The sequence below is a fragment of the Tasmannia lanceolata genome, unplaced genomic scaffold (assembly GCF_043159265.1).
Source record: "Tasmannia lanceolata isolate RefF3 unplaced genomic scaffold, GAP_Taslan_0.1 ptg000020l, whole genome shotgun sequence".
Classification (NCBI taxonomy): Eukaryota; Viridiplantae; Streptophyta; class Magnoliopsida; order Canellales; family Winteraceae; genus Tasmannia; species Tasmannia lanceolata.
The window spans coordinates 22,393,765-22,412,457 of NW_027518697.1; the positions used below are offsets into that span (position 1 = coordinate 22,393,765).

General features: G+C 38.5%; 1 protein-coding gene and 1 non-coding gene across 2 annotated transcripts; both read left to right on the plus strand.

Annotated features, from left to right (window-relative positions):
* Nucleotides 1–13,236: 13,236 nt before the first annotated feature.
* On the plus strand, nt 13,237–13,334 carry LOC143855364 (U6 spliceosomal RNA). Its single transcript, XR_013237856.1, has one exon. It is a non-coding gene; the product is annotated as a U6 spliceosomal RNA (small nuclear RNA).
* Nucleotides 13,335–14,000: 666 nt separating this feature from the next.
* On the plus strand, nt 14,001–16,781 carry LOC143855018 (cytochrome P450 84A1-like). The gene is made up of 2 exons (XM_077365176.1): nt 14,001–15,052; nt 15,831–16,781. Exons 1-2 carry the CDS (start codon nt 14,144–14,146, stop codon nt 16,452–16,454), a joined length of 1,533 nt encoding a protein of 510 aa, XP_077221291.1. The 5' UTR covers nt 14,001–14,143; the 3' UTR covers nt 16,455–16,781.
* The last annotated feature ends 1,912 nt before the right edge of the window (nt 16,782–18,693 follow it).

Here is an 18,693-nt window from a genome sequence, read left to right on the forward strand (position 1 = left end):
CCATTTCAGGGAACCGATTATATATGGTTCGGTTCTGGGTATAGCCCAAAATCGAACCGAACCGAACCATGTCCACCCCTAATCGCGACTATCGTATAGAGGTGGAATTGCCCGAGTTTAATGGCCTACTCCACATCGAAGATTTCCTTGATTGGCTTGCGGCGGTCAAGAGATTTTCCGACTACATGGAAGTATCTGAAGAAAAGAAGACGAAACTCACCGCTACCAAGATAGAAGGAGGAGCTTCGACATGGTGGGAGCAACTACAACTCTCGCGTACAAGGATGGGAAAGTGACCAATTCAGACATGGTCCCAGATGCCTCAAGTCCATCGTGAGAGGTTTCTACCTATTGATTATGATAAGATTCTATTCCAGCAATACCAAAATTGACGACAAGGAAGTTGATCAATGCGGCAATACAAAGAGGAGTTCTACAGACTATCGTCTAGGAACCATATTGCAGAGACTGAGACACAATATGTAGCATACTACATCGACGGTCTTCATCAAGAAATTTATGATCATGTAACTCTTCACCCGGTTTGTACACTATCAGAAGCAGTAAAGATCACTCAACACAACAAACTCTTCAGATGCAAGTACAAGGTTAAGGACAGAATTTGCAACGTCATCATTGATGGAGGGAGCATGGAGAACTTAGTGTCAAGGAACATGGTAAAGAAGCTCAAGATAAAGATAGAGAAGCACAAGCACCCTACTCCCTACAAGCTTGCTTGGATTTCAAAGGCTAATGAAAAAAGGTAACTGGACATTGTCGCATCCCTTTCGAAATTGGTGCCTTTAAAGATGAAGTACTTTGTGATGTTATTAATATGGATACATGCCATATTTTGTTGGGGAGACCTTGGCAATTTGATAGTGATTCAATTCATTAGTGAAGAGGTAATGTCTTCGTTGTTTGCCATGACAACAAGAGTTAAGTGTTCAACCTTTGGTGGATGAGAAGGACCCCAAAGCTTCTCAAGTGGAGGGGCAATCATGTTCGATGGTAATGGAGTCACTTGCCAAATTCAAGAAGAAGAATCAGATATGAAAAGACGCCAAAAGGAAGCATAAGAAGCTGCTTAAAGCTAATGCTGAGTACAATACCAAAAAGACCAAGCGTCGACGTGCCAAAGTCTTTCAAGTTGGAGAACGACTTCACCACTGAACTCAAGGTCGAGTTCTCCTAAAGTGGAGGGGATTGATGTGGTCTAACATCCAACGTTTGCTAGTCATGTTGGGATAAGTATTTTACAAATCCTTCAATGAAGCAAAATATAAAGTTTAGGTTTTAGGCTTCTTAGGGTGGTTGAGTCGAAGTAGAATAGTTGTTTTACACAATTAGCAAGTTTTGGGAAAAATAGGGTTAGGAGGTGTAGTTAAAGGAGGACTCAGAGACTTCTTTATAAATTACCTATGTGCAAGGGGTTAGGGCAGGATTTTACACTTATTTATATGAAATAAAAGCAAACTTTCTTCTTTCATGGAGTCGAAAGTCTATTCAATCGGAGGTCGAAAGCGACCAAACCCAGACTTGTTCTTCGCACTTCCGGCAACACCATTTCATTGGGCAAATTTTCGTCGACCGTCTATAATAGTCGAGGGGCCAACAAACCTCTTGTCGGCTTTCGTGTGTTGCAGGCGGCCGCATGAAATGACTTTTCCAATCTCGTAAATATTAACTTGTGGAAGTAAGGATACTTTTTATGTTATTAAATTGATTTTTTTCAACTATTTGACTTTTTTTCTAGTTTTTTTTGTTATTAAAATAGATTTTTTCCAACTATTGACCTTTTTTCAGTTCTCGTAGGGACCGTGCGGGTAATGAAAACAAGACTGTATTTTTCTAGAAGCTGCCTATAGTAGAAATTTAATAGTGTTTGTTAGTGTGCTTTCTCTTGTAATTGACTAGCTCCCCGTTTTCCCTTTCTTTTTTTAATAAATCTCTATGGGCGCTGATATCCCCCCCCTGACGGTTTGGCTAACGTTAAACGTTAGGATTTAACGTGTATGCCACTTTCCCACCATTTGACCTCTCTCTCTCCACACACACACACAACTGAAACAGTTGGTGGGCCCAACAGAAACCGTTGGTGGAATGGTGGGCCCATCTTTGAACAACATAGGCCCCGCCCATACCACACCATAGGATAATCCAAACCGTCCATTTGATGGGCCATAAACGTAAATAGTTTGCGTCCCAAAATATCATTTCCATAGGCTGAACTTAGCCCTCCGATCTAAATAGAAACTACATCTTATGCAACCTTTATAGATTGTAGGGTTGTGATCATCCTATGGAAATGATTTTTGGGGCACAACCTATTTTCATTGTGGCCCATCAAATGAATGGTTTGGATCATTCTATGGAGTTGGTCGTAAAGTAACATTAAGGCCCGTCCACAACATAGGACGATCCAAGCCGTCCATGATTTGGATAATCCTATGGAGTTGGTCGTACAGTAACATAAAGGCCCAATCGTAAGCCCCACCGATATTTTTTCAAGTTGAAGCGTACCGTCCACAACATAGGATGATCCAAGCCGTCCATGGTTTGGATCATCCTATGGTGTGGTTCATACAGTAACATTAAAGCCCAATTTAGGCCCCACCCATATTTTTGAAAATGAAGTGACCGTCCAGACCATAGGATGGTCTGAGCCATCCATTTGATGGGCCATAAAGTAAATGTCTTGTGGCCCCAAAAGGGTTGGGCCATCAAATGAATGGTTTGGATCATCCTGTGGTCGTACAATAACATTAAGGCCCGTCCACAACATAGGACGATCCAAGCCGTCCATGGTTTGGATAATCCTATGGAGTTGGTCATACAATAACATTAAGGCCCAATCGTAGGCCCCACTGATATTTTTCAAATTGAAGCGTACCGTCCACAACATAGGATGATCCAAGCCGTCCATGGTTTGGATCATCCTATGGTGTGGTTCGTACCAATTTAGGCCCCACCCATATTTTTGGAAATGAAGTGTACCGTCCAGACCATAGGATGATCCGAGCCATCCATTTGATGGGCCACAATGTAAATAGGTTGTGCCCCAAAAATCATTTCCGTAGGATGATCAAAACCCTACAATCTATAGAGGTTGCATAAGATGTAGTTTCTATTTAGATCGGAGGGTTAGTATCAGCCTATGGAAATAATATTTTGGGACGCAACCTATTTACGTTATAGCCCATCAAATGGACGGTTTGGATTATCCTACGGTGTGGTATGGGCGGGGCCTACGTTGTTCAAAGATGGGCCCACCATTCCACCAACGGTTTCAGTTGGGCCCACCAACTGTTCCTGTTGTGTGTGGAGAGAGAGAGAGAGAGACGGTCAAATGGTGGGAAAACGTTAGCCAGCCGTCAGAGGGGAGGGGTGGGTGGGAATATGAGCGCCCATCTCTTTGCCGTTCAAGAAAACATAGATGGGCCCATTAGATAATGCATTTTAAATTTAATATATATTATCCATGAGATTAGTGAAATTATTTTGCTACCTGATAATGTTCATAAAATAATAAATCAAACTCAGCTCATTCAATTTTTAGGCAAACTAAAAATTAAAGATGACATTCAAACAGAGTAAAACAAATTAATTGTAAGTAGAATTCAGGGGAAATCGATTTACTAGCATCCAAATGAGCCCTTAGGCCCTGCACGTTATGGATTTTAAGAACTGATTTTTAGTTTAAAACTGATTATTGGTCTCAAAATTAAACACAATTCTGAGTCAAATAATCAGTTTTGGACCCTAAAATCAATTGTCAAAATCCAAAACAAAGAGGGCCATGTTACTGGAATGATAGGACCCACATCCGAAATGACGGATCCTACCCTTCGTCTAGCAACAATTGACGATGAAGGCCTTTGATCAAAGGGTTAGGAACAAACTGAACAGTCGATCAGAGTAGATTTATAAGATTCTCTAGATGAAGGTTTCGGACCATATTAATTTCATGTGGGTGGGCCTAGATCAGGTTGCTAACAGCATGAATGTTTTGGGGACTGAAAAGTGTATGACCTGCAGGGGTGTAAACGGATCGAATTCGAATCGGATATGGCTATATCCGAATTCGATTACAGTATACACTATCCGAATTCGGATTCGGATTCGAATTTGACGGATATTTAATATCTATTACCGAATTCGTATCCGTCGGATATTGTTCGAATTCGGATATTATCCGTATCCGTTTATCCGGTAAATTCGAACATTGTATTGCAGCTTCTATAGTCGTCCATTTACCATCAATGACTATGGCCTTTTTGCTCTAGAATTCTCTAGAAACTATGACATCTTCATTCAATCACCATCATCCATTTGTCTCTTTCATCCTACAACCCACATTTGTTGCTTCATAAAGAAGGCATGTCAAATTTCAAGAATGCCCTTAAAATGGGAGATTACTTCATTTCCTGCCCAAAACAATTTTTGTTTTTGTTTTTTTCTAAAAAGAAAATTCACTTTTCTTTTAGAAACAAAAGATAGTGTGTCATTACTAAAAATAAATATTAATGATGTTATTAATAATAAATAAAAGGGATTTACTTCTCGGATTCGGATGTTAAACGGATCGGATATACCATTTACCAGATTCGCATCTGCTAAGAGCCGGATATCTCATAAACGGATTCGGATAATATCCGCTTGAAATGGATCCGGATAATATTCGCTTTAAACGGATTCGGATGCAGACGGTAATCGAATTTTCGAATATCCATTTACACCCCTAATGACCTGGTATTCTTGTGGTAAGAACTCTGATTTGTGTCCTGGAAATTATTAGGAAATTGGAGTTTTTATGCTGAAATTTTATTTTTAATATTTTGGAAATTGCCTAGTGTAGAACTTGGTATTCTGTAGGTAAGAACTCTGGGTTGTACCTAGGAAATTATTAGGAAAGTGAGAGTGTTTAATTTTTAAGCTGAAATTTTATTTTTAATATTTTGGGAATTGCCTAGTGTAGAACTTGGTATTCTGTAGGTAAGAACTCTGGTTTGTACCTAGAAAATTATTAGGAAGGTGAGAGTGTTAAGCTGTCATTTTATTTTTAATATTTTGAGGACTAACTACTTTGGAACCTTGAAAATGTGAATTTTTTGCAAGAAAAACTACTTTCCGACGGAAGTCCATGTGTGAATTAAGGAATCAAACACAAAGAAAGCATTTACACAAGAGAATACAAAACAAAATTGCGTGGAAAACTCTCCGGGAAAAAACACTAGGAGAATCAGTCTAAAAATCTACACTAATTAAAATGGGAAATGCAACGTCTCTATCAAGTCTTCACCCAAAAACTTGAAGAAATACACAAAATTAGAGAGATACAAGGGTTATCGTCTTAGAAATTACAATTCTCAACTTCTCATAGCAAACACACATTCTAATTTTAAAGGTGGAGAAATAAGAAATCCCCGTGAAATCTCCATGCCTCAAGAGGATTCAATGGCACAATAAAAATCTTCAAGACTCTCTCTTACTTTCTTTGTTTCCTATTCTAATAGGATTCTAATGTGCGTGGATGTGGGGCTCAAATCATGGGGACGGACCCAATCTCCCCCTTCATACCCATGAGGAGGGAACACCAACCATGACCCCTAACTTCCAGTGTATATATACTAGCTATGTTTATGTTGGTATTTTAATACAAAAATCGCCCTTATTGGTATTTTACAAAGTTCTTTTGTTTACAAAAGGAAGCCACTTTGGTTTGGAAAATGAGTTTGCTCAATTCCTTTAAAAAAAGCGAATAGTCCTGTATTGGAAAGTAGAGAAAAGTTTCATGTGTTTATATAGCTTTTGACTTCTTTAGCTTTGTGAATGAGAAGAAGAGAAAGGGGGTCTACGCGCATGAGTCATCAAGTGGACCCGGTGGGCTTTTGGCTATACCACACGCGCGCCGCCCGGGGCGGCTAGGCCGGCTGCGCATTTGAGTCAAGGTTTTTCCTTCCCCTGTATTTTAATTTTTGTTTCTATCCGTTTAACTTCCCTTTACCTTCACCGTTATTGATTAGGTAAGTCAGCGTACCTGAGTAAGCCGGCTTACTTGAACGTCATTAACTGGGTAAATAAGGCCGCCATTAATTTTACAAATGACTGAGCCGTTCCTAAACGTTGTGACTGTTGGAATGCGACCTTTGGCATCTGTAACGTCTTTTGAACGACTCTGTTCTTAAAAGGCGTTCTTACTCCAATAAAGGGTATGTTGAACGAACATATTTGGTTTATAAAAGATGATGTTCTCTGTGGTTTATAGACACTACAACAGAACGAAAAAATACTGTTTTCTTCTTGTTTTTCTTATCTTCTGTAAACAGAGATTTCTCTGTTTTCTTTTATTTTTACGTATTTTGTTGGGCGATTGGAGTGTTCGGGTGGTTCGAATCTCCTTGATCGTGCAGTTCTTGGAGATCAACGGTGCGTCGGGCAGTTGTATCATGGGGGTGATTGCGGCAAGTAATCTATTGCATCAGAATTAGTTTCCGCAGAGGAGCAAATTCACCTTAAAGAGAGCGACATAGTCCATGCCTCATCTCGCCGCATCGGAAAAGGTTTCACTAACATCGTTTGTTTGTTGTTTCTGTTTCTCAACAGAAGTCTGGTAAGCCCTATTATTCCCTAAATCTACAAAAAGTTTAAGGTGAATTTGATTATCTCTATATAATATGGCATCACGCAATAAAGTTTTATCGGATTCCTCCAATCCGAATAAACATTTTCGTTTTAACGGTGCAAACTTTAAGAGATTGAAGAAGAAGATGTTCTTTTATCTATCCATGAAAAGGTAGCCCATGTATTAACTGAAGCAAAGACATGGAGATTGGAACTGGAACCGACTCGTTCGGTATTGAAAAAATAGTGAAAGAATCTGATTTTTTGTGTCAAAATTTTATTTTGAATAGCCTTTTCGATGAATTGTATGATTTTATAGTGACTCTCAAGACTCTAAGTCACTATGGGAAGCATTACAGAAAAAATATAATATTGAAGAGGCGGGTTCAAAGAAGCATGTTGTTAGTAAATACTTTAGATTTTATATGGATGATGAGAGGACTGTTATATCACAGACACATGAATTACAGAAATTGGTCCATGACATTCTTCCAGAAGGAATGGTCATTAGTGAATAATTTCAAGTGGCTGCTGTGATTGACAAGTTGCCTCCTTCATGGAAAGATTTTAGAAATTCTCTTTTACATAAATCTAAAGAATTTTCAATGGAAAGTCTTTTTGTCCATCTTCGGATTGAAAAAGAGAATCGTAACCAGGATAAGAAAGAGAAAAATGTTAGTATTGTAAATGTTATTTCTGTTGTTCAAAGCCCAAACCAGAAACCGCAAGTGAATCTGAAGCCTAAGAAGAAGTCGATGAAGAGGAAACATAACCAAAACTGGGGTACCAATAAGAGTCAGAACCAGAACCCCAAAAAGACTAGTGATTATTCTAAGGTTGTGTGATACAACTGTGGCTTGAAAGGGCATATTGCCCGGATGTGTCGGCAAAAGAAAGGTGCACAAGTTTCTCAGGTCAATGTGATTGAAGAGCCACTTGTGGCTATGATCACTGAGGTGAATGCCGTTGGCGGGTTTGATAGGTGGTGGGCCGACACAGGGGCTTCTCGTCATGTTTGTTTTGACAGAAGTTAGTTCAAGACTTATGCACCTGTTGAAAGTGATAAGAAGGTATTGTTGGAAAACTCTCACACCACTAAGGTACTTGGAACTAGGGATGTTGAACTCCGATTCACTTCTGGGCGGAAAGTGCTGTTGAAGGATACTTTTCATACTCCTGAGATGAGGAAGAACTTAGTTTCTGGTTTTCTGTTAAATAAGGTTGGATTTAAACAAACCATTGAATCTGATCAGTACATTGTAACTAAGCATGGATCATTTGTTGGAAAAGGATATACTTGTGATGGGATGTTTAAACTTAATGTTGAAATGAATAAAATTTCTTTTTCTGCTTATATGCTTGATTGTGTGAACTCATGGCATGCTAGATTATGTCAAATAAATAAGATGTATGGTATGAGTACACTTGGTTTAATCCCAAAAATAAAGTTAGAAGATTTTCAAAAGTGTGAAACTTGTAGTATGGCAAAAATAACTAGAAAACCTTTAAAAAGTTTTGAAAGAAATTCAGAGTTATTAGAGCTAGTCCATACTGATATCTGTGAGTTAGATGGTATCTTAACCCGTAATGGTAAAAGATACTTCATAACATTCATAGATGGTTTTTTTAAGTATTCAATCATTTATTTGATAAGACAAAAGAGTGAAGCCTTGAAATTATTTAAAGAATATTTGTTAGAAGTTGAAAATCAGTTTCTCATGAAAATTAAGAGACTTAGAAGTGATAGAGGTGGTTAGTGTGAATCACTAGAGTTTACTGGATTTGTGAAATCTCTAGGGATTATACATGAAACCACTGCACCTTACTCTCTCGCTTCAAATGGGGTTGCAGAAAGGAAGAATAGAATATTAGATGAACTTATTAGATGAACTTACAAATGCTCTATTCCTAAGTTCAGGAGCCCCTTGTAACCTATGGGGTGAAACAACTCTAACTTCAAACTATGTTCCTAATAGGATCCCAAATTATAAAACTAAAGTATCACCACTTGAGTTATGGAAAAATATGAAACCTAATATGAGTTACTTTAGAGTGTGGGGTTGTTTAGCCTATATGAGACTTCCTGATGTTAAAAGCCCAAAACTAGGAAGTAGAGCCATAGAGTGTGCCTATGGGTTATTCATTGATAAGTAAAATATATAGGTTTCTTGACCTAAAAAATAATGTGATTGTTGAATCAGTAGATGCTTAATTTTTTTAGGACAAATTTCCTTTTAAATCTAGAGTAACTGAAATTGAAACTATTGTAGATAGTGGGGGTACTAAACATAGTTTAGATGAACACACTGAAATTGAAATTGAACCAATGCAAAGTAAGAGGGCTTAAATAGTTAAAGATTTTGGCCCTGACTTCTATGCATTCACCTTATAGGGAGATCCATCTTCCTTAGAAGAAGCTTTATCCTCTTCGGATGCTGATTTTTGGAGAGAAGCCATCAATGATAAGATGGAATCCTTGATATCTAACCAAACATGAAAATTGGAAGACTTGCCTCTATGATGTAAAACTATTGGTTGTAAATGGGTTCTTAGAAGAAAACTAAAACCAGATGGAACTATAGATAAGTTTAAAGTAAGGCTTGTGGCCAAAGGCTTTAAACAGAAGGAGAACATAGATTTCTTTGACAGTTACTCTCCAGTTACAAGAATCACATCTATAAGAGTCTTAATTACAATGGCAGTCATCCATAACCTTGTTATCCATCAAATGGATGTAAAAACTGCATTTCTGAATGGTAGTTTAGAATAGGAGATCTATATGGATCAACCTGATGGTTTTGTTGCCTTTGGTCAAGAAAACACAGTTTGTAAATTGTTGAAATTACTTTATGGTCTTAAACAAGCACCAAAACAATGGCATGAAAAGTTTGATAATGTTGTTATATCAAATAGGTTTAAGCCTAATTGAAAAAGGTAAGTGGGAGAGAGAATTTAGTGGGTGTGTTACGGTGGAGAAGGAATCCCACTTATGGGTTTCTTTATTTGACGAGTGAAAAATCGTTAGTAGGTTAGAAAGAAAAAAAAAGGAAAGAGAGAGAAGGAAGAGAAGAAGAAAAGGAAGAAAATTAGGGTTTTTCTTGGTGGCTCTTTCGAGGGTTTTGTGTGGGATCAAAACCAAGGATTTGGAGCATTCTTCTTGGAGATTTTCCCCATGCCGTTGAATCCTCTCGTTGCATGGAGACTTCGCGGGGATTTGGGCTTCTTCGACTTGAAGAACGAAGTGGGTATTTTTTGGTGAGAAAGTGGGTTTTGTTGTTCGCAATGAGGTAACCCTTTATCTATCTTATTTCTTGTATGGTCTCAAGTTTCGGGTGAAAACTTGAGAGAAAGATGTTGTATTACTTATTTTGATTAGTGGATATTTCGTCGGATTCCCCACGTGGTTTTTCCCTCTTCGTTTGAGGGCTTTCCATGTAAATCTTTCGTGTTCTTTTGTGTGATTGCTCTCTTGTTGGTTTGGTTTCTTTTATCCACATATTTATTTGCTTCGTAATTTGAGTGGGTTTTCTTCGGCTAAAAACCCAACACTCTCTTCCTGCCATAGTATGGGTGATGTATTCTACATCTGTCATAAATAAGGCAACACACTTCTAGAATTTCGACCGGTAAAAAATGTTTCCCTTGAAAAAGTGAACAAATACTCCGTAGTTGACTTTCTACAAACAAGTTCATCTACCCTATCAGCATCTGTCAAACCTTGTAAGACTGATTTTGAACCGCCAAAGCTAAAGCCGAACTTGGAATTTTCCCTCAAGTACCTCACAGTCCATTTCTACTATTGACAGCTTTGGTTGCTGCTTTGGGAGTGTGCAAATCTTGCACATTTCCATAGTTAATACATTTATGTCTAGTCATCAGGGATAAGAAATTATCGTGACATCTAAAAACCTACTCAAAACTACAAACCATATTTGAGTTTTCCGCTTCTCATTTCGGTGACGCTTTTTTTCTTTCCTTTGAGCGTCTTCCCTCTTTCCTCCGATAACCCTAAGCTGTAACTGGACCTAGAGCATTTCGACGGATGGTCCGATTTGAAATGGATTGTGACTTAGACTCAAAATATTATCCGAATGACACTTTGAAAAGAATCAGATAACAGGTTGTTACAATTCAAAGTGGATCCTTTTTGACACCCTTACTGCCAAGTATATACAAGTACTAGCATTCCTTGCCATGTTATGAATGGGTGTAAAACAATGGCCCCACCTATCAAAAGATGAAATGCAAAATGGAGGGCCCCACCCTATGCATGGGTTTGGATGGAGATGGTGGGACCCATCAATCAAAATATGAGGTGTGCAATGGTGGGCTCCGCCCCATAAACAGATGAGGAGTGTAATGGTGGGTTGGAGAACAGGAGAAGGTGGGCTCTACCCATCAAAACATGGTGTAAAATGGTGGGACCTGCCTATCAAAATATAGGGTGTAAAATGGTGGACCCTATTATTTGTTTGGGTGGAGATTCTGGCCCCATCCCATCAAAACATGAGGATGGGCCCCACCCATTGCTTGGTATCACGCGAAAAAATTATTTTGAAAAACAATTTCGATGTCAAAAGACCAACAAAATAGTGTGCCCCACTTCACGTATTTCCATTTTAAACGGTTGGAAATGGGAAATGATATCTGCGCCAAGGTGTTTCGATAAACAAGCGCTCCACTTGTTTGTCGTGTAGTATTTAAAGGGTTTAAAGAGCTTTTTGAGAACCGTAATTTCCTCTGAAATCCCTTTAAATGCTACACGACAAACAAGTGGAGCGCTTGTTTATCGAAACACCTTGCGCAGATATCATTTCCCTTGAAAAATTAGCTGCATTAGTAATAGAAAACCGGTTTTCAAGGGCATAAGGCTGACATTAGCAAAATCGAAGCAGAGTAATGCAACTAAAGAAAATTTAAAAGTTAGCAAAACCAATTTTTTAAGGAGGAAAGGTTGACATGTATATGGTGTTGGGGAATTCCACATGAAAGCAAATATCCCACATCGGATGAGTGGAAGGATGTGGATGGGCTTATAAGGATTCGGGCTCCCTCCCCTTAATGGCTAGCTTTCGAGGAAGAGTTCTACCCGGGTCCAAACATATGGACCAAGGTTTTCAGCCAAAATCAAATTAGTGTACAAATAAATAACGGCAATACATGGGGAAAATGTGATCAGTGACAAAACCAATTTTCTAGTGGGTCAAAAACAAGCGAGTGTGGATATCATTTTCCAATGTTAATTTCAATAGTCAAATAATTAAAAGTGTAGATATGCTGCCGTGGAATCTAGTGGCACTCAAATGGCCTAATGCGGGATTAAAAAAAGAGTGGGGTGGAAATAAGAAAAGGCCAGAAAAGGGCAAATTGTCAATAGCTTTGGCAGGCCGGTGTTGAACAATAAAGCCGATGAGACTTATGAATGTCGATATTCACATTGCAGCTTGTTTTGATAATTGATAGATACAGCCATTTTCTTTATTTCAAACTCTTTTAATTCATTGAAATCGGATTTAATGCCCCTCTCATAGTAGTCTTTTCCAAAGTGCATAGGCCAACAACTGGAGGGTCTTGTCTTACCATATATAATCTATTTCAAGCTCTAACTAAATTACATTGCACTTAACTTCCTTATTTTTGTTTAGGGGACTGATATTGAGGCCACCATGTTTTGATACTCATCTTGTTTTCCGAGTTTTTATATGGTGTATGGGCGTATAGTCCAAGATTTTAGTCCCTTATTTTTCAAAAAGTACTGTTCGGGTCACTTCATAGGATGATCAAAACCGTTCATTTATTGGGCCACAACATAAATATGTTGTGCCCCAAAAATCATTTCCATAGGATGATGCTAACCCTCTGATATGCAGAGATTTCCATAGTGTGCAGTTTGTATATAGATTGGAGGGTTAGGATCATCCGATGAAAATAAATCTTGCAAATGAACGGTTTGGATCATTCCATGAAGTGGGTTGTACAGTCCTTTTTTGAAAAATATCGGACCACCCGGTCTCACACCATATAAAATGTCCTTGTTTTACATATTTTATCCAGCTGTAAAAGGCAATTACCATTCCTAAAATGCTCTCAGAGGTTAATAGAAAGTGTAAAAGAAAGTGAATTATCCCCAATATCAAAATGTGGTTGTGCCGACATCAGTAACCTCTATATAAATTCCAAGTATAACATGAAATCCATTAGCAAAACTCTCTCTCTCTAGCTGAATGAAAATAAGCATATGTGCTTGTTTTTCAATGCCATTAATTTGATGGGCCATCACAGAGCAACCAAGAGGAATCCTTTTTTTTATTGTACTTGATCAAAGGTCTAGAATCATCTGATGAAAGGAAACCAAGGGCGATATGCTGAACTTGTGATGGCCACCAAAATTCATGAACCCATCAAATTCATGGCCACTGAATATCCAACTGACCAATAAATTCCTTACAACGACTATTCATCTTTGACAAATAAGTAGGCTGCTATTGGTGCGGCATTAGTGCCGTATGATAATTAGTTTTCTTTAAATAATGATAGTCAATAATATTGTCAGCTAATACAAGCAAGAAAAAGTAGAAGTGGGGTGTAGATGTTCAATGATTCAAAATCTTTGTCTCTCCGCAGATATCCAGTAAAATTGGAGTAATACTGAGAAGATTCATGGCCCTACGCAAGGATGACACACTAATCGAGAAATGGTCCAAATTTATACTCTTAAAAAAAAAAAAAAGGCGAAGATATTTTCACCCCCGTAGTACCCATGTGCCCCCCTTATAACATGATTTGACGACAAAAAGTGTTAAAGTTTCCCACTAGTCACGTGAAATTACGTCATAAGGGGGGCGCATGCCTACTGCAGGGGGTGAAAATATCATCTCCCAGAAAAAAGTGTCATCTTTACCGAGCTATAGATCAAATTACAAAATTCTACAAATAATCTAAACATTTTTTAAAATTAAAACTTTCCAAAAAAAATAAAAAAATCCAAAGATTGATCTGGCGGATCATGGACTGGCGGGCCCATCTCAAGATAGAGCATAACAGCAACCAAGGGTCCCACGTGTCTTTTTGGCCACTAGATTTTTTGACAAGTTTTGGCATGTTCTAATTTTATATCAAGTGGTATTGTAGCCACAAGAATATACATCATCCAAACCCATTTTGGATGAAAGATTATCACAATTTTCTAATTAAAAATGAATTTCAACTCTAATCCGCCAAATTCACTTTTATATATTACTTGAAAATATGGCAAGAAACTCAACTTCTTTGAAAATTTAGCCAAACAACATGCTATCTCTTTCTTTCTTATTCAATAATAATAACAGATGCAAACAACCCAACTCTTCCCAAATATATTTAGACCTTTTCAGACTCTGTAACTATACAATAGACGTGGTAGGTGAGAGAGAGAGAAGAAAACAAAGATATATACCTTCTCTAAACTTATGTAGTAACGCTCACAAACCATCTTATAAATACTTCTACATCTTCCCTTATTTTTTAGGAAGAGATCGCCATGGAGACTCTTCTACACTCTCTTGTGCAACCTCTTCCTTTGCTGATCTTATTCCTTTCTCTATATTTCCTCTCCAAGGCTTTATTCAAAAGCAAAAAACTTCCCTTCCCGCCAGGCCCGACGCCGTTGCCGATCATCGGAAACATGCTAATGATGGATCAATTAACACACCGCGGCCTAGCCAAACTTGCTCAAAACTACGGTGGCCTTCTCTACCTCCGACTTGGTGTCCTCCACACCTTCTCCGTCTCTACTCCGGCCATGGCTCGCGAAGTCCTCCAAGTTCAAGACAACCTTTTTTCGAACCGGCCCGCGACAATTGCCGTCCAATATTTAACCTACAATCGAGCCGACATGGCCTTCGCCCACTACGGACCATTTTGGCGGCAAATGCGCAAGCTATGTGTCATTAAACTCTTTAGCCGTAAACGGGCTGAGTCATGGAACTCAGTCCGTGACTCGGTCGAGTCGACTCTCCGAGTTATCTCCGACAAGGCCGGATCCACAGTTAATATGGGGGAGCTCATTTTTGGACTGACAAGAAATATAACTTACCGGGCCGCATTCGGGTCCAACTCGGAGGATGGGCAGGACGAGTTTGTGTCCATTTTGCAAGAATTCTCTAAGCTTTTTGGGGCCTTTAATATTGCAGATTTTATTCCTTGGGTACGATTTTTCGACCCACAAGGATTCAATAAGAGGATGAAGAAGGCTAGGGAGTCTTTGGATGGTTTTATAGACAAAATTATAGATGATCATATGGCGAAGAGAGAGAAGAGAGAGGAAGATAAAGATATGGTGGACGATCTACTCACCTTCATCGGTGATGGCCGGCCGGAGAACGTTGAATCCGACGATCTTCAGAGCTCACTCAAGCTGACCAGAGATAATCTCAAAGCAATCATAATGGTAAATGGCAGTCCACTTATTACCGAGTTGACTCAGTTTAGTCGAGTTTTAGGATTTTAAAAGAGAGTTTTCTTTCATGGGTATTGCCAGCAACCCAGAAGGAATTTCTTTGATTCTTCAATTCTCTCTCGAGTTTGATACAATCTTATCATATTATAATTAGGGCTTCGACCGACAGTTCTTCTCTACCTTGAATATTGCCAACAACCCTAAATGAATTTCTTTGATTCTTCAATTGTCACTCGAATTTAATACCATGGGCTTCCCCAAGTCTAGTACCTTTTACGTTGGCAAAACTCCTTTGAATCTCTCAAATTATGGCCACAGTTAGCCGAACGCCATTTCAAACCGAATTTTTGTTTTTGTTTTTTTGAAAAAAAAATGCATTTTATCGGTTTGCCGTCTAATACTCCATTTAAAACATTTACAGTAAAAAAACTCCTTTTTTCTGAGGAAAGCATTTTAATTAAATGCATTTTTTGTCTAACTTTCCAAGCTTACCCCACTATATTTTGTAAATGACAATTTTAAACACTTTTTTTTGTGTTTCCGTTTTTTAATACGTTTGTTTTTAACCAATACTGTATTGAACTCGAATTTTTCCTGTCCCGTTTTTTGCCTAATCACAATTTGCTAACCGTGTCAACCGAGTACTTAGCCATCAACTGAGTACCCTACAGTAGTGTGCCAAGTTGACTACCTAAGGTTTGCTTTGCATGCCTTTTGACCTGCATCTGTGTTCTGAAACATTGTTTGATACAATCTTCTCATATTATAGGACGTGATGTTCGGCGGCACAGAAACAGTAGCATCCGCGATCGAATGGGCATTATCGGAGCTGATGAAGAACCCCGAAGAACTTCAAAAAGTTCAAGAAGAACTTGCCCAAGTCGTGGGTCTTAACCGAAAAGTTCACGAGAGTGACCTCGAAAATCTCTCATATCTAAAATGTGTCGTTAAAGAGACTCTCCGACTCCACCCGCCTATCCCACTCCTCCTCCACGAAACATCCGACGAATGCGAAGTCGCCGGCTACTCAGTCCCTGCCAGGTCAAGAGTAATGGTGAATGTGTGGGCGATTGGGAGGGATAAAACCGCATGGCAAAACGCGGAATTATTCAAACCTTCGCGATTTGAAAAAGAAGGAGCTGCAGATTTTAAGGGGAATTTTTTTGAGCTAGTTCCTTTTGGGTCGGGAAGGCGATCTTGCCCTGGAATGCAATTGGGTCTATATGCTTTGGAATTGGCTGTGGCGCAATTTCTCCATTGTTTTACATGGGCTTTGCCTGATGGAATGGAGCCATCGGAGCTCGATATGGGAGATGTATTCGGCCTCACGGCGCCGAAGGCTCAGCGGCTTATTGCTGTTCCAACTGCCCGTCTAAATTGCCCTCTTTTTTAATTATTGATGTGGCAGAAGCGTGCGAAACAAAGGCGAAGATCACTGTCTTACATCTATTGTCAAGGTTTCTGTGGTTATCTCCCATTTTAAATTTTTCGTTCATATGTACACAGACAATAACCCTTTTCAAAGCTGTTCCATCCTTTTTGTTTCACTTCTATTGAAAATAAGATCAGTTCTTAGAAAGAACAAGCTAAAGGGGGTGAAAATATCATTCAGAGAGAGAGAGAGAGAGGCATGTATGTAATTTAAGAGAACTGATTCAGTAATTCTCTCTTTCTATAATAAATCTGCTTATCTTCTTACGGAAAATTTATCTACGAAAATGCTGATTTTTCGGCCAATGTAGAGGCAGATAGACTAGCTCGGTCCGGTGTGTCTAGATGTGCAATACAAATTTTTTATTCTTACAATGTTTTTATAATTGCACTAAATCATGATGTCTCTTATTATTTTACCAGCTGTCAAAGTTTATCACAATTCCGAAAAAGCTGTTAGAAGCCAATTAAAAAGCAAAAGACAAGGTGAGTTAGTGCAATTATCAAAATATGGTAGTGACAACATCAGTTGCCTATTTTTTCCTCTCAAAGAAGTGCACTTATTATCCCCCGGCAAATTAAAAGAAGTGGGAAGCACAAATGCTGAAAACTTCTCTAAAAAGTAATAAAATACCACTAATTTTGTTGTTATTTCTAGGGTTGGTGGAAAACACCAAAAGACCTCAAACGATATCATTATCAACGACTATGAGAGAATTTTGCTCGGCCATATTTGGATTGCAGGAATTTTAACGAAAAGTTTGTAATAGAAAATATTTCTGAAATTTTGTATTTTTTTATGCACAAATAATATAACTTGGACCAACCCTTAGAAGGGCCACTACCTACATCGGTTGTGCCCCAAAAATAATTTTCATAGGTTTATCCGAACCCTCCGACCTATAGAGGGTTATACGTTGATCCAAATCGTCCATGTGATGGAACACAATTGGTTCTGCCCGTAAAATCATTTCCATTGGTTGATCCTAGCCCTCCAATCGATATAGGCTGATCCTAGCCGTCAATCGATAGAGGTTTCCATAATTGTTGTTCATCTTCAATTACCTGGAACCCGTCAATATAAAGTAGTTCTTTCCCCATTGTCATTTGTCTTTACCTCTTCTTGATATTTTTTTCCGTAATTGTCATAGACAGGTACCCGTGTCGGTACTTTTCGTATGTAGATTACAATTTTACCCTCAAATAATTTCTCATAGAGATAGATGTTAGATATCAGCAAAGGGGTTAATGGTAAAAGAGTAATGCTGTGTAAATCTAAGATAAAAAGAAAAGAAATTCCTTTTCTCTCTCTCTCTCTCTCTCTCTCTCTATATATATATATATATATATATATATATATATATATATATATATATATATATATATAGAGGAAAATGATTGTGAGCTTGAGCGTTGGAACCTTATGGTGAGCTTAAGCTCTCAAACCAATGAGGCCCACATTGTTAGGATGATCCAAGGCATTCACTAGAAAGGGCCTTACATAGATAGGGTGTGTACAAAAATCAGCTCCATAGGATCATCCTAACCCATCCATCTGTGGAGGTCAAAATAGACAGACCACAAATCTGCTCATTTTTGCCCTCCACTTTTGGAGGGGTTAGGATGATTCAATGGAGCTGATTTTTGGTACACACCCTATCTATGATAGGGCCTTGCAAATGAATGGTTTGGATCCTCACAGAAATTGTGGGACCCATGTGAATGATGCAGTCAAGCGCACCATTTGGTTCCAACGCTCAAGCGCACGAACATATTCCTCATATATATACATATATATATATATATATATATATATATATATATATATGTATATATATATAGAGAATAGAGTTCCTAAGGTGTCACCTCATATAGCTTATATGAGGTGGCGCTTACAAAACATAAGGGGCCCACATTTTTGGGGTGATCCAAACCACGCATTTGAAAGGCCCTTAGATGGATATGGTGCCTGCAAAAAATCAGGTCCATAGGATCATCCTAACCCTTCCATTTATGGAGGTTAAAAATAGGCAAATTTATGGAGGTTTATACCCATCCATTTCAACCTCCACAAATGGAAGGGTTAAGATGATCCTATGAAGTTCATTTTTTGGGCACACCCTATCTATGTGAGGGCCTATCAAATGAATGCTTTGGATCATCCAAACAAAGTAGGCCCCTTATGTTTTTAAGCGCCACCT

Excerpts from the sequence above, each read along its gene's own strand:
- LOC143855018 (XM_077365176.1), top strand. The coding sequence starts at position 14,144 with ATGGAGACTCTTCTACACTCTCTTGTGCAACCTCTTCCTTTGCTGATC. Across the intron at positions 15,053-15,830 it reads ATCTCAAAGCAATCATAATG|GACGTGATGTTCGGCGGCAC; the intron begins GTAAATGGCAGT and ends CTCATATTATAG.